The following is a 14,245-nucleotide window of genomic DNA, read 5'->3' as shown; positions in this document are numbered from 1 at the left end:
GCAGTGTTTAGAGTGTATTAATTCAATTGTGTGGATTGCTTCAGTTGTGGTTTTGATGGTGTATATTGGTTTAAATTATTTTTCAGGTGGGTAAAATTATATGTAAGTATAGTTAATCATATCAGAAACTTAGGAATGATTCTTGACTCATTTTTCTTCCTCATACCTCGCATCCAAGCAATCACTGAGTCTTTGAATAATTATCTTCTAGATATCTTTCCAATCAGTCCACTCTTCTTCCTCCCCACTGCCACTGCTCTTATTTAAGTCAGCATCCTTTGTTTTTTGAGCAAGTTTCTGCTATCTCTGCTCTTATGTATGCTTGACTCCTCTTTCCCCCACACCTAACCCACTCATCTCAAAAATGTAATATGTCTTTTCTGAAATGTAAGTCTCATCATTTAGAATCCATCAGTGGCTTACTAGCACTTTGAAGGTAAAAATCCAAAATCCTTTTAGCAAGGTGTGTAGGCCTACCCTATTGAGAAAGATTTTAAATCTTTATGTTTGAAAGATGCTTTTGCTGGGTATAAAATTCTAGGTTTAAAGATGTGGTTGTGCTGTTACCTCCTGGGTTGTTGCATTGTTTCTGACAAGAAGTCTACAGTCACTCTAATCTTTGCTCCTCTGTATGTTAAGTGTCTTTTTTCTTTATTTCTTTTTTTTTTTAAACTCTGGCTACTTTTAAGATTTTTCTTTTTACCATTGAATTTGTGCAATTCAATTATAGTGTACATTGGTTTAGCTTTCTTCATGTGTTCTGTGCTTGGGGTTTGTTGAACTTACTGGATCTGTGGGTTTGTAATCATATTATTTTATATGTAGTTTTCTATTTTCACATACAGTTTGGAAAAATTTTTGCTATTCCTTAAAATAAATTTTCTATAGTCTACTCTTACTTCTTCCTTCTGGGACTCAAATTTACATGTATATTAGACTGCTTGAAGTTGTTCCTCAACTCATTGATGCTTTATATGTTTTTCCAGCCTTTTCTTTGTTTTAATTTTGGATGGTTTCTTTTGCTGTGCCTTCAAGTTTGCTTTTTTTGCACTAATTTGCTATTGATCCCATCCTATACATTTTTCATCTCTAGAAGTTTGATTTTGGTCTTTTTTATATCTTCCATGTCTATCTTTAACATGAGTATTCTTTTCTCTACCTCATTTAACATAATACATTTATAATAGGAATAGTATATAAAGATATTAAAACAGTTATTGGGGTCATTTTCCCCCCTCATTTTGGGTCATTGTACTGCTGTTTTGCATGCCTGGTAATTTTTTATTGGCTATGAATTTTATGCTGTTGGTTTTTGTGTGTATGTGTGTATTCTTGGTAGTCTTTTAAATATTCTTGAGAGCTTTGTTTTGGAACACTGTAAAGTTATTGGAAACAGTCTGATTATTTCAAGGCTTGCTTTTAAGCTTTGTTAGGTGGGCAAGAGCAGCCTTTAGTTTTTCTCCATTTACTGAAGCAATATCCTTCTGAGTATTCTACCTAATGCTCTGTTCATTATGAGGTTTTTTCTTTGGCTGTAGTAGCATGAACTATTCCCAGACTTGTGTGAACTTTGGAATTTTTCTGCCTGCTTCTTGGAGGTTCTTAACCTGTTCTTGGGTATTCCCTCACATGCTTGTGCTGATCAATATTCAGCCAAAGACTTGAAAGGAGCCCTCTGCATGTCTCTGGAGCCCCTCCCTTTCTGTGCAGCTGCATTCTCTCTGGTACTCCTACCTAAAATTCTAGACCCCAGGCCTTCCCCAAATTCTCAATTCTGTCTCCTCAACTCAGCAAGACTGCTTGGTTCTTTTTGGGTTCTCCCTTCTTGCACCACAGCCTAGAAACTGCCTCCTTGTAAAACTGCCTGTATGCAATAATCTTGGAGCAATCATGGGACTCACCTTGTTTAATTCTACTGTCCTGTGCTGCCTGGTGTCTAATATCTAAAATCCATTTTTTTTTCATATTTTTAAAATTGTTTTTCAGTTGTTTGTAAGTTGAAGAGTAAAACAACTCTTCCTTACCTTAGTAAGTGAGTTTCTCCAATTGCTCAGGCCGAAAGCTCCGTATCTAATCTACTACCATGTCATGCCAGTTCTATATTTCCACAGCTACTAGGTTAAACCTCCTTCACTCTCACTTGGACTACTGTGTGACCCACTGGTCTGTTTCCATTCTTGTCTCCTACAGTTGGTTTTTCATAGCCACATGAATGAGCCTCAAAATTTGGAAACTAACATTGTTCCTACTTAAACCTTTCCTAGCTTTCTCTTTGGTGGCTTCCAAGGCCCTTCATTATCATGCTTACCTTGCCTTCCAGCTTCACCTCCTTTACTTTACAGCCTCACTCCTTTACCTCACCACCACACTGACCTCCCTCTGCTCTTCTATTATTCCAAGTTCTTTCTCATATCAGGCTTGTGCAAGCTTGTTTCATCTGCCTGGAATATATTTTCTTAGGTTCATCTCTGGCTGGCTGCTGCTTATCTCTCAGCTGTCAGCTGTCAGTTCCTTAGAGGGCCTTCTCTGATGACCCTAGTTAAAGTAGTTACCCATTTTATCCATTATCAGTTACATCACCTTATTGATTTCCTTCATGGCACTTACCACAATTTTATCGTGTTTATTTTTTGACTGTCTGTCATTTCCTTTCCCGCTAGAGTGTAAGTCCCTTGAAGGCAGAGACTTCTTCTTGTCCCCAGAACATATAATAGGTGTTCAATAAAAATGTGTTGAATGAAGAATAGACCTCAAGTAATTTACCATTTGTGTAGGTTTTTTTTTCTGTTAGGATAGAGGGTCATACATTTGATTCTTGAGCAATGCAGGGGTTAGGGGCACCATCCTCCTTTCCTGTCAAAAATTCATGTGTAACTTTGATGCCCCCAAAACTTAATAGCTTACAGTTGACTGGGAGTCTTGCCAGTAACATAAACAATCAACACATTTTGTATGTTATTTGTATTATATACTGTATTCTTAAAGTGAGCTAGACAAAAGACAAATGTTATAAAGAAAATCCTAAGAAAGAGAAAACATATTTTCCATTCATTAAGTAGAAGTGGATCATCATAAAAGTCTTCCTCTTTGTCATCTTCACATTGAGTAGACTGAGGAGGAAGAGGAGCGGTTGGTCTTGCTGACTCAGGGGTGGCAAAGGTGGAAGGGGAAGCACAAGAGGCAGTCACACTTGGTCTAACTTTACAGAAATACATTGTAATTGGACTTTTTGCTTTTTTCATTTCTCTAAAAATGTTTCTATATGGTACCAATCGTTCTTCTACTGTTTGCTTTAGTTTCAGTGTCCATATCATAGAAGAGTCCATGTTGTAAAAGAAGTCAAAAGCAGCCTTGAATAATTGGAACCCTTCTGCCAGATTGTCTTACATCATCTTGTTCTTTGGCATTGCTTCTAAGTTTTCTTCCTCATCATCTTGCACTGATTTGGAAGCACTCGTCTCCATCAACAAGTCATCTGTTAATTCCTATGGTGTGGTGTTTATTAGCTCCTGAATTTCTCTTGAAACCCTTCACACCCCACTTTTTTTGCCACATCCACAATCTCTTTCATGATTTCCTTGACTGACTCTTTTGTAAATCCTATGAAGTTATGCACAACATCTGCACAGGTTTCTCCAGCCAGAATTTATTGTTTTGGGCTTGTTGGCTTTCACAGCTTTTTCTGTAACAATGATGGCATTTTCAGTGGCATGGCATAATCATTCCTTCCAGACTTTCATAATGTTCTCTCTTGGGGTTCTCTTTCACAGTATTGACAGTCCTTTCCAGAGTACTGTGTGTAATGGATCTAAAAAGCCCTTATGACCCCCTTATTCCTGAATTAAAGATGTTGTGTTTGGGAGCACAGAGACCACTTCATCGCTTTGGTGTTGAATTTATGGGGTTTTAGGTGGCCAGGGGCATTGTCCAGTATCAAAAGAACTTTCAAAGGTAGTGTCTTACTAGCAAGGTACTTCCTGACTTTAGGGACAAAGCATTGACAGAACCAATCCAGAAAAAGGGTTCTCATTGTCTAGGACTTCTTGGTATACAACCAAAAGACTGTCAGCTGTTTTTTTTCTTCTTCAAGGCTTGGGGGTTAGCAGCTTTACAGATATGTGTAGTCCTGATCGTAAACACAACTGCATTTGCACAGTGTTAGCTTATCCTTTCCTGCCTAAATCATGGTGCTTGCTTATCTTTCTAATAAATTTCCTTTGTGGCATTATTTCCCAGAATAGGCACTTTCTTCTGCATTAAAAACCTGTTAAGGCAGATATCTTTTCTTCTCAGTTATCTTCTGAATGGCATCTGTGAACTCGTCTGCTGCCTCTTCATCAGCAAATCTACTTTCCTTTTGCTTTGTCATACAACTTTGCTTTTTCTTGAATCACATTGGAATCTATAGATATGCCTTAGAGCACTCCCATACTCACATGAAGCTGCATTTTAAATGCAAGTTAAAACCTGTTTCACAAAAAGTGCAAGGTTTTCATGCCTGGTGGCATAACTGCAGCAAAAGCTTCATGAGTTTTTCTTTTATTTCCTCCCTCCCTCCCTCCCTCCCTCCCTTCCTTCCTTCTTTCTTCTCTTTCCTTCTTTCTTTTACAATGGTCCTTATGCTGGACTCATTTATCTTGAAATGGTGGGCAACCACAGACCCCAATCTATGGTATCAAGCAACTCAACTTTTTCTTGTAATGTCATGACTCTTCTGTGCTTCTTGGGAGCACTTCTATGACTGGTGGTACTTCATATGGGTCCTGCAGTTTTTATGTCCTCAAGGTTTACAGTATTGCACTAACCATGAAAAATATGCAAGAACCGCAAGGGATCACTTTTTACTGTGATCCACGGTTTATGGAGAGATGAACTGCTCACACAGAGATGATTAGCATCACATGGTGTTTTAAACAGATCTTTTGACACTTGAGTTCACCACAATAGCAACAGGAGGTAACTACAAAATAATTATAGTAGCTCAGTATGTACTACAGTTAATTTTATGCAGTTATGATTTAATACTGTATCTTTGTTTACATTTCTCTCAACTGTGAATGGTGCCATGTACAGTTTGTGTTTGTATTTTTATAAATTTTAACTTTTTATAATAGATTTGTGTGTATTTTATAGTAAATGATAAAATAGGCTAGTATCTACATAACTTTTTAATTTTTCTATATTTCTAGGCTACATGGTTTGTTTTTTCAAATTGCCACAAATCTCAAAAAAATTTTCCAATATACTTACAGAAAAAGACCTGTATATAAGTGGACCCACACCATTCAAACCCATGTTGTTCAGGATCAACTGTAATTTCATGGTTCTCTCACCTTCAGTGCTTCATTTATCCCTGTATAATAATTTCTAGGAACTTGGGCTTTTGTTTTGATTTCAAAAAAGGAATGAGATTTTGGTGATAATTACTTGTTACTGAGAAATTAAACCAAGATGTAAAAACAATTAGATTAGGCCATTCATACATTTAGTTGGAATAGTAATAACCATAGAAGGGTAAGAAAAATAACTGTTGACTTAATTTTATAATCTGCAGTTATATTGGGAAAAATTATCTCTCCTAAAGTTGCTATGGGTGTATAATATACCACAGGGGTCCCCAGCCACCCACACCCACGCTGAACAGCAGGAGGTGAGCTGCAGGTGAGAGTGAAGCTTCATCTATATTTACAGCTGCTCACACACTGCTTGCATTACTGCCTGAGCTCCACCTCTATCAGGTCACCTCTGTCAGGTCAGCAGCAGCATTGGATTCTTAGAGGAGCGTGAACCCTGTTGTGGACTGTGCATGCAAGGATCTAGGTCGTGTGCTCCTTATGAGAATCTAATGCCTGATGATCTGTCACTGTCTCCCGTCACTTCCAGATGGGACATCTAGTTGCAAGAAAACAAGCTCGGGGCTCCCACTGATTCTACATTATGGTGAGTTGTATAATTATTTCATTATATATTACAATGAAATGATAATAAAGTGCACAGTAAATGTAATGCACTTGAATCATCCTGAAACCACCCCCTCCCTGCATCCCTTCTCCCTGCCCCCAGGTCCGTGGAAAAATTGCCTTCCATGAAATCAGTCTCTGGTGCCAAAAAGGTTGGGGACTGCTGATCTACAGACTTTCTAAATATGTACAATATGGCCCATGTATAATATAAACACTTTGAGAAGTTGAATAACCAAATACTTGCCTCATTGGAGTATGGTTCTGACTTTCAGAGACAGGTAGAAAAATTCTGAATACCCGGATGTCTCACAAAGTATAGTTTGTTTTTATTTTAGGTTCATTTTATTTGGAGGCAAGTGGACCTATGCAGTTTAAAAATAATCTTTCAAATTAATGAAATTTATGTGTGAAAACTTTTAGATCTACACACTCATAATAGGCTAGATGAGTCTCTCTCCCAAATACAGTGTGTCACTTGGGAGTTAATTCATTAAACCTAATCTATTCATGTACTGGCTAGTTTAGTAATCCTTTGCTCCCTGCTGTTATTGGGGCCCATGTTGAATAGTGAAGTGTGAGTTTCACAAATGTGCAATAATTCTATACCTTTCCTGCAGCATATCCTGAGCCTATAAGGTATAATAGGGTATTACTCTAGTTAATAAATGGTTGTCTTTTATTTTTCTATTTTTTTTTAAATTTTTTTGAGATGGAGTCTCGCTCTGTCACCCAAGCTGGAGTGCAGTGGTGCGATCTTGGCTCATTGCAACTTCTGCCTCCCAGGTTCAAGTAATTCTCCTGCCTCAGCCTCTTGAGTAGCTGGGACTACAGGCACGTGCAACCACGCCTGGCTAATTTTTTGTATTTTCAGTAGATACGGGGTTTCACTGTGTTAGCCAGGATGGTCTCGATCTCCTGACCTCGTGATACACCTGCCTCGGCCTCCCAAAGTGTTGGGAATACAGGCGTGAGCCACCGTGCCCAGCCGATTATCTTTTATTAAGGACAAAATATGGCTCTTGATTTGTGTATTTGCTAATAGTTAGGCTTGACTTGAATGCAATATTGCAAAATACCCACAGGATTATTTGTCAAGATATAGGTTTAAGCTAAATTAAAGCTCTTGGCTATGTTTTCCTATTTTAATGTATAAATAAGAAAGATTCAGAGTTTTCTATTAAATAGAATTTTTTTTTTTTTTTTTTTTGAGACAGAGTCTTGCTCTGTCGCCAGGCTGGAGTGCAGTGGCATGATCTCAGCTCCCTGCAACCTCCGCCTCCTAGGTTCAAGCGATTCCCCTGCCTCAGCCTCCCAAGTAGCTGAGATTACAGGTATGCGCCATCACACCCAGCTAATTAATTTTTTGTATTTTAGTAGAAACGGGTTTCACCATGTTGGCTAAGATGGTCTTGATCTCCTGACCTCCTGATCCACCTGCCTCGGCCTCCCAAAGTGCTGGAATTACAGGCATGAGTCACCGCGCCCAGCCAGAATTCTAACTCCTTATAAGCCTTCATACTCCCTTATTATACTACTTAAAAAAAATTTTTTTTTCTTTTGGCTGGGCACAGTGGCTCACACCTGTAACCCCTGCACTTTGGGAAGCTGAGGTGGGCAGATCACCTGAGATCAGGGGTTTGAGACCAGCCTGGCCAACATGGTGAAACCCCATCTCTACCAAGAAGTACAAAAATTAGCTGGGTGTGGTAGTGCGCGCCTGTAGTCCTAGCTGCTGGGGAGGCTGAGGTGGGAGAACTGCTTGAACCCAGGAGGCAGAGGTTGCAGTGAGCCAAGATCGTGCCACTGCACTCCAGCCTGGGTGGCAGAGTGAGACCCCATCTCAAGGGAAAAAAAAAAAAGATTTATTTTTGAGATGGGGTCTCACTGTGTCATCCAGGCTGGACTCAAACTCCTGGGCACAAGTGATCCTCCCAGCTCAGCCTCCTGAGTAGTTTGGACTACAGGTGTCTACTACCATGCCTGGCTTTATAATTCTTAAGGCTACTTGCCTAGCAATGTTGAAAAAATATCCAACTTAGTTGATATATTAAGTTAATTCAGCTAGCTAAAAGAAAAGATTATAGATTCCATGTAATAATGACATGCTTTAAACAAGTCATATTTCCGATAAACTCTAATAGAACCAGAAAAGAGCCACCTGAATAAATAAATGTTATTGTTTCAAAAGCACAAATAGTTTTTAGGCCTTGGAGCATGCCATGATGATGTAAAAACTTGCTCTGATGTATTCCTCATACCAGACTGAAATGTCACATTTTGTAACAAGTTTATTTATATCAATGTTCCTTAGCTCCACTGTGGACTAAGCTTCAACTTAAATACAGCTTTCTGGAAGTCATTAGTGAGACTGTTTTATACAGTTTAATCTGAATACTCCTTGCCTTATAAATCCTTACTCTTTGAATGGTGGACATATTAAACATAAAATTCTTTGTCTACATGTTTAAAAGCATTTGGTTTTACTTCTACATGATTACATTTATTTCTCTTTTGAATCTTGCTATTAAAAAGGGAAGTAACAAGGTATTCTCATGTAGAATAAAAAACCAAGTGCCTTTCTGGATCCAAGACTTCTGAAATAAAAGAGTTGTCCCTGTTCAAAAGCTGCCTGGTTCAAGACTGATGTAACTAAAGACAATATCATAGGATCTTAGCCTTCTAATCTCACTAGGGAGACAATGTAATAATATCTCAAAGCTTTTCTCCCTGTTGTGACCAGTAAGAAAATATGTTCACTGAAACAACAAAACGATTTTACTGCCTGTTTGTTTCCGCAGCCTCTGCTATGGCACATCTTCACTGTGGGGTCTGGGAACTAGAAGTTTGGGTATACTTTTTTTTTTTTTTTTTTTGAGACGGAGTCTCATCATCTGTCAGCCAGACTGGAGTGCAGTGGTGTGATCTCAGCTCACTGCAACCTCCGCCTCCTGGGTTCAAGCAATTCTCCTGTCTCAGCCTCCTGAGTAGCTGGGATTACAGGCACCCGCCGCCATGCCTGGCTAATTAATTTTTGTATTTTTAGTAGAGACAGACAAGGTTTCACCATGTTGGCCAGGCTGGTCTCGAACTTCTGACCTCAAATGATCCGCCTGCATTGGCCTCCCAAAGTGTTGGGATTACAGGCATGAGCCACTGTGCCTGACCGTGGGTTTATTTTTAGTATGAGTTCTTGCAATGTAAGTGGGAATTTATATTTCACCTTAAGAGTATAAAATTAACCATGGTCTTGAAGTAGGTTTTAGGCACTTTTCATACGGAGTTAAGTCAAAACATTCTAAAAGAAGTAAGTAAGTATAAAACTAAATAAATGATCTTTAAAGATAATGTGAATCATTAGTCTGATGAAATGGGATTTTGTGACCTTGTAGTAACTGGACTTCTTACATTACTATATCCATTATAAATGTCTAGTAGCTGAATTTCCAATAAGAAACTCTTCTCTCCCCAACAGTGTTTGTTAAGAAAGGATTTTCAGTAGCAAATTATTTATCCAAAGCTATTTTCTTTACAATGAAAGATGAAAAATGGGTATAATGATATTCAACTCTAAACAATTTCAAACTCTATTTATAAATAAAAGTATAGCTATAGAGGTAAAATCATTATTATAAGACTCTTCCTGATTTTAGGACTTTGAAGGTTTGTTACTTGGAGGGACAAAATCTATTTGAGGACTCAGACTATGATGGGACCTAGCTCCACCATTAGAAAGCAACATTAAACCAATGTGACAGGAAAAGAAATGCAGGCCATCAACTGTTTTTTTTTTAAATATCTATATAAAAAATAATGAGCAATTTACAGATCTTTCTCTAATCAGAACCTCAAGTGTATATATAAAGGTACTGTACAATATATAAACATTTACAACCAGTACATCCACATTTTGCTCAGCATTCCAAGGCCACATTGCTAAGTCAGTATATAATCAGTACAGAGTTTACTTAGGAAGAACCACATAGGACAACATATGACATCAAAGTTATGTCACAGTTAACAAAAATAGGATTCGTTATCACTAATTGTGGACTACAGGGAAAATAATAAATAATTTCTGTGGTACTAAATTCTTAGTATTTATCAAGCCTCCTAATTTTGCTCTATTTGAATAGTTACAATAGGTGGGTAACTATAGTTCTGGATGAAAAGGGGATTTCAAAAATCTCACTCTGGGAAGCATGTCTTATCTACAGGGGCTAATTCAGTTGTTGGGTTAAAGAGTTTCACAGTCAGACTCCCAGAGGGAAGGACCTGGACATAATGTGCTTCACAACAAGATGAACCCAGGTGACAGAACAAGTGTGTTCACACACTCCATAAAATAGTTTTATTCTCAGAAGGTGCCTTTATTTATATAGATGCTACTGAATGCTGCTTCAGGGAACTGAAAAACCTGGATCTATTTTATGGAAGTTGTTAACAGTCTCCAACTTCTAAGAAACATCTTTAACTAGACTTTTAAAAAGAATTCTGAAAATGTGTACAAGCTAAGCAGATGTTTAGTCTCCCTTTCTTGTTTTTAAATAAGAAAGTTAGGTAATGTAGCTAAAAGTTAAATAAGATCCAGTAAGTACTGTCTACACATTTGTCCTCATTTGCTGGGAATACCCTACACAGGTTGTTTTTAAACAGCCAAGCTTGTGCACCTGCTACCAGAAGAGTTGGTACTTGGACTGTGAAATTGGTTTCATAATTAAGTCCCTCACATAATCTATATAATACATTTACTTTTCAAATATGTATTATGTATTAAAGACTAATGACTTTAGTAGTAGGTACAGCCAAAATATCCAGAAATAGTTGGTGGTTTTTCTTCAAAGAGCAATAAACACTATTTCCACATGCTTCTTTATGGTTTCATAATTAAATAACTGAAATAAAAAGGGTGACCTGAGATGCTGTAAGTATACATCGAGGTTGGATAACACAGCAGGAGATGAACTCTATTGCTTAAAGTACTTTCTTATTTCGAACATTCAATTGTAAGTAATATCTTTAACAGTTATTTGAAACAACGTATCCAGCCAAATTAAAATAAAAAGCCATAAGAAAGCATCAATATTGGACTACATTTTTTTTCCCTGAAAGTAGTGATGTTTGGGGGTTTTATTTTTAAAGTGGGACATCATCAGTAGCTGTTAGAAGAGACAACGGCCATCTTTAACGATGAGTTAACAGTCTCTTCTTCTGCAAGGACTCACATATTTCTCTCTGTAAACATGCAACATGCTATTGAGAACATCAACTTCCAAGCCAAACCTAACTTTTTCATTACTGTGGAAACAGCTGAACGAAAAGGATAAAAACAGACATGATACAGTAGATAACTTGGCACAAATACAAAGTGAGTTGTGACCACATTGTTAATATCAACATATGTCATTTGTTCAGACACTCATGAAGACGAGCTGGGCAGCCTGAGCAGGGCGGGTCAGATGAGCATGTGGATGCAGCTCCTTCCTGAGTGCGAGGGAGGGCAGCCGGCCAGGGGGACAGTTGGTTCTTAGCAATCCTAAGGCCCTTCATGCAGCCTAGGTAACTTGATGCTCACATTAACATGTACTTATCTGTTTCAGAATATCTAAAAAAAAAAAAAGGCTTTTTCTGGAAAAATGCTGCTGTAAGAAAAGATTACAACTTGTTTTTCTTTGTTTTATACTAAAGGTTACTGCCGTTTCTCAGCCATACCAATAGTGCCTGTGACTTTATTTCCACTTGGAACCTTCCAGGGCCCTGGAGTTATCGGTGTTTTCTTAACTGGAGAACTACTTTCTGGTTTGAACCTTCCAGTCTCTTTGTTTTTGTCAGCTGCCTCTAGTTCTTTCCCTTTGTGATCTTCTGTTTTGTTTGAAACTACCTTCTCTTCAGGTTCTTGCTTCAGTCTCTTTTCTGATAGCTGGACATTTTCTCCTGTTTTATCGTTACTAGAACTTGTTTCTCCTGTGGTTACTTTCTTTCCTTTTTCATTTTCAGATACTTCTTTACTTGTAGTCTTATTAGTCATTTTGGATGGAAGAGATTTCTCAACCATTCTTTTGCTTTTTTTCTCTGGAGACCTTGTTCTGCTTTTTTCCAACTGATGCTGCTTTGCATCTTTCCTGATGACATCTGATTTTTCCTTCCCATCTGGGATCTGCTCAGCATTACTGCCCGTATAGCCTGCTATTCTTCGACTCTTACCCTCTAATAATTTGGCCTCAGCATTTGATGGAGCTTTGCTTCCTTCAATTTTTTGCTGCTTTTTTGGGCTGGCCGACCGACCTCTGCTTTTTCTGCACTGATCTTGTCCAGAACCTGCCCTGGTGCTGACCTGACAACTTTTATTTTCCCCTTTGCTGGGGCTGAGGGATCGATCTCTGGGTCTTCTTTTGGGGTTATTTTTTAGAGGACTAGGAATCTTATCCAAATGTTCCTCTGAATGTTGACTGGCTGGCTTTTTGGGACTAACGGATCTACCTCTTCGTGTAACACCATTTTCTACTTTTAATAGATTTTTCTTGTTACTGTGCCCATGACTGCTGGGTGGATCCCTCTTACTCACATTTTTCTGGAGAAGAGACTGATGCTTTATCTCAGGCTGATTTTCATTTAAAGTGCTTTTCTTTTCAGGCACAATGTCCTTTAATTCTTCTGCCTTTTCACATATCTGAACTCTCAAAGATTCTTCAATTACTGGCACGTGAGACTCTTCAAATATGGAAGCAGAATGTGAAGATGGGGGTAATGGTGACTGTTCATCATAAATCACATTTGAAGACGAAGGATTATTAATATCCCAATCACCTAAAAAAGTGATTTGAATGGAATATTATTAAATTTTAGAATTACAAATAGGAGCAATACGTTTTGAACTTTGACAGCCATTTGAATTGTTGTAACTGCTTAAAAAGCCTATGAGTATTTTATACAGTTTGTATATGTTTACAACATATCTGTCTATAAAGGCAGATGTGTACAGACATCTGTTCATACGTGAAGGACGGGTTGTTTGTATACATAAAATAATATTCATTTTTTCCAATTACATATAATTAGTGAGATAATATATGATCTGTAAATTCTCTATTAGTAAAGCCCAATTAGAACTTACAAGTTATAAAGCTGAACCAAATTACGTGGCCCAAGAAGCTCACTAATTATTATGAATTGATACAGTTTAGGATATGGCAAAATCACTGATTAATAAAGGAAACCAAACTGTGGTAACCAGAATGAGGCTCATGGGCATTTGTAATAATTCTCTTGCATTAAGCTGTCAAATTTAATGTCAAAAGAAGACTGAAAAGTGCAGAAGATAGAAATAGATGTATTTAATAGCATCATTTTTAATTTAAAAGAAAACAAAAGAAGAAAGTGATTTACAAGACATGCAAATTTACCAAGTCTTTTTAAGGAAAGACCAAGAAAAGCCCTGAAAGCCTTAATGTTGCTCGGGTTTCACGTAGGAGCACAGACCGGAAGGAGCCAAACCTGAAGAGGGAAGAGAAAAAGCCTAGGACTATGTGAAAAAAAAAAAAAAAAAATCAGTGCAGTTAGCAAAGATGTCACTGGGAACATATGATTTACAAGCAGATGGTGGAAGATAATACAGTCAGAGAATCATAAGCTGGAAGGGTACTGTAGGAGGTTATGTCTACACTTATCCCTCAAAAGCGGTGGGATGGGGTGGGGTGGGGTAGGGCAGGGGGTGGGGAGCTAGATGAGGCAAGTACTGCGTGGGTGTGGTACTGCCTTTATTTCTAGAATAGTGCACTCAAAAAACAGTGACTTTCAAATACCATGATATTTCAAAACATGCCATGGAAACCCAGGAAGTTTAACATTAATACAGGACAGAAATGGTCTCAGGTCCAACTCCCTGTCTCCAGGTAGGGTGATAGCCACTTTTTTTTGCCGAGTCACCAGAAAAGCCTACGTTTTCATGCTGCGCATTCATTATAATATAAACTTATCTTGCTTTACAGAAATAAAAATATTGGTTGGTAATGTGTAATTAGCTAAGTAAGAGAAAAAGCTGGGATATTTTGAAGAGATTTAAAACATTTTTTATGGTATTTAAATTGTTTGCCTCTAATACACTTTTTTAATAGGCACATTTCTCTACAAAAACAACTATATGTTTTTTCTGATTAAATTTAAAATACATTCCATTCCAACAAAAGTCCTGCCTAAGTCACTTGTTTTCTAATACTATTTATGATAACTCTGCTATGTAACTAGCTTTTCATGGTTCTAGCATTCACCTCTGAATTAACTAGTAA

The 14,245-nt window shown here is 37.8% G+C and overlaps 1 protein-coding gene across 3 annotated transcripts in view; it reads right to left on the bottom strand.

Moving 5' to 3' along the window:
- Nucleotides 1-1,954: 1,954 nt before the first annotated feature.
- MAGI3 (membrane associated guanylate kinase, WW and PDZ domain containing 3) overlaps nt 1,955-14,245 on the bottom strand; it is a 296,027-nt gene continuing 283,736 nt past the window's right edge. Inside the window, exons 21-22 of one of the 3 annotated variants that reach the window (XM_055356397.2) lie at nt 13,364-13,482; nt 12,655-12,767 (exon numbers count right to left, since the gene is read on the bottom strand). In XM_055356397.2, coding sequence (XP_055212372.1) covers nt 13,373-13,482 — 110 coding nt within the window. In that variant the 3' untranslated portion in view covers nt 12,655-12,767; nt 13,364-13,372. Of the gene's footprint in view, nt 12,768-13,363; nt 13,483-14,245 lie in introns of all 3 variants that reach the window. The other 2 variants (XM_055356399.2, XM_055356376.2) reach the window with 2 other exon arrangements.

Source organism: Gorilla gorilla, chromosome 1 (genome assembly GCF_029281585.2).
Source record: "Gorilla gorilla gorilla isolate KB3781 chromosome 1, NHGRI_mGorGor1-v2.1_pri, whole genome shotgun sequence".
Lineage (NCBI taxonomy): Eukaryota > Metazoa > Chordata > Mammalia > Primates > Hominidae > Gorilla > Gorilla gorilla.
Note: the sequence above shows the minus strand (reverse complement) of the source record. Positions and strands in the feature narration are given on the sequence as shown.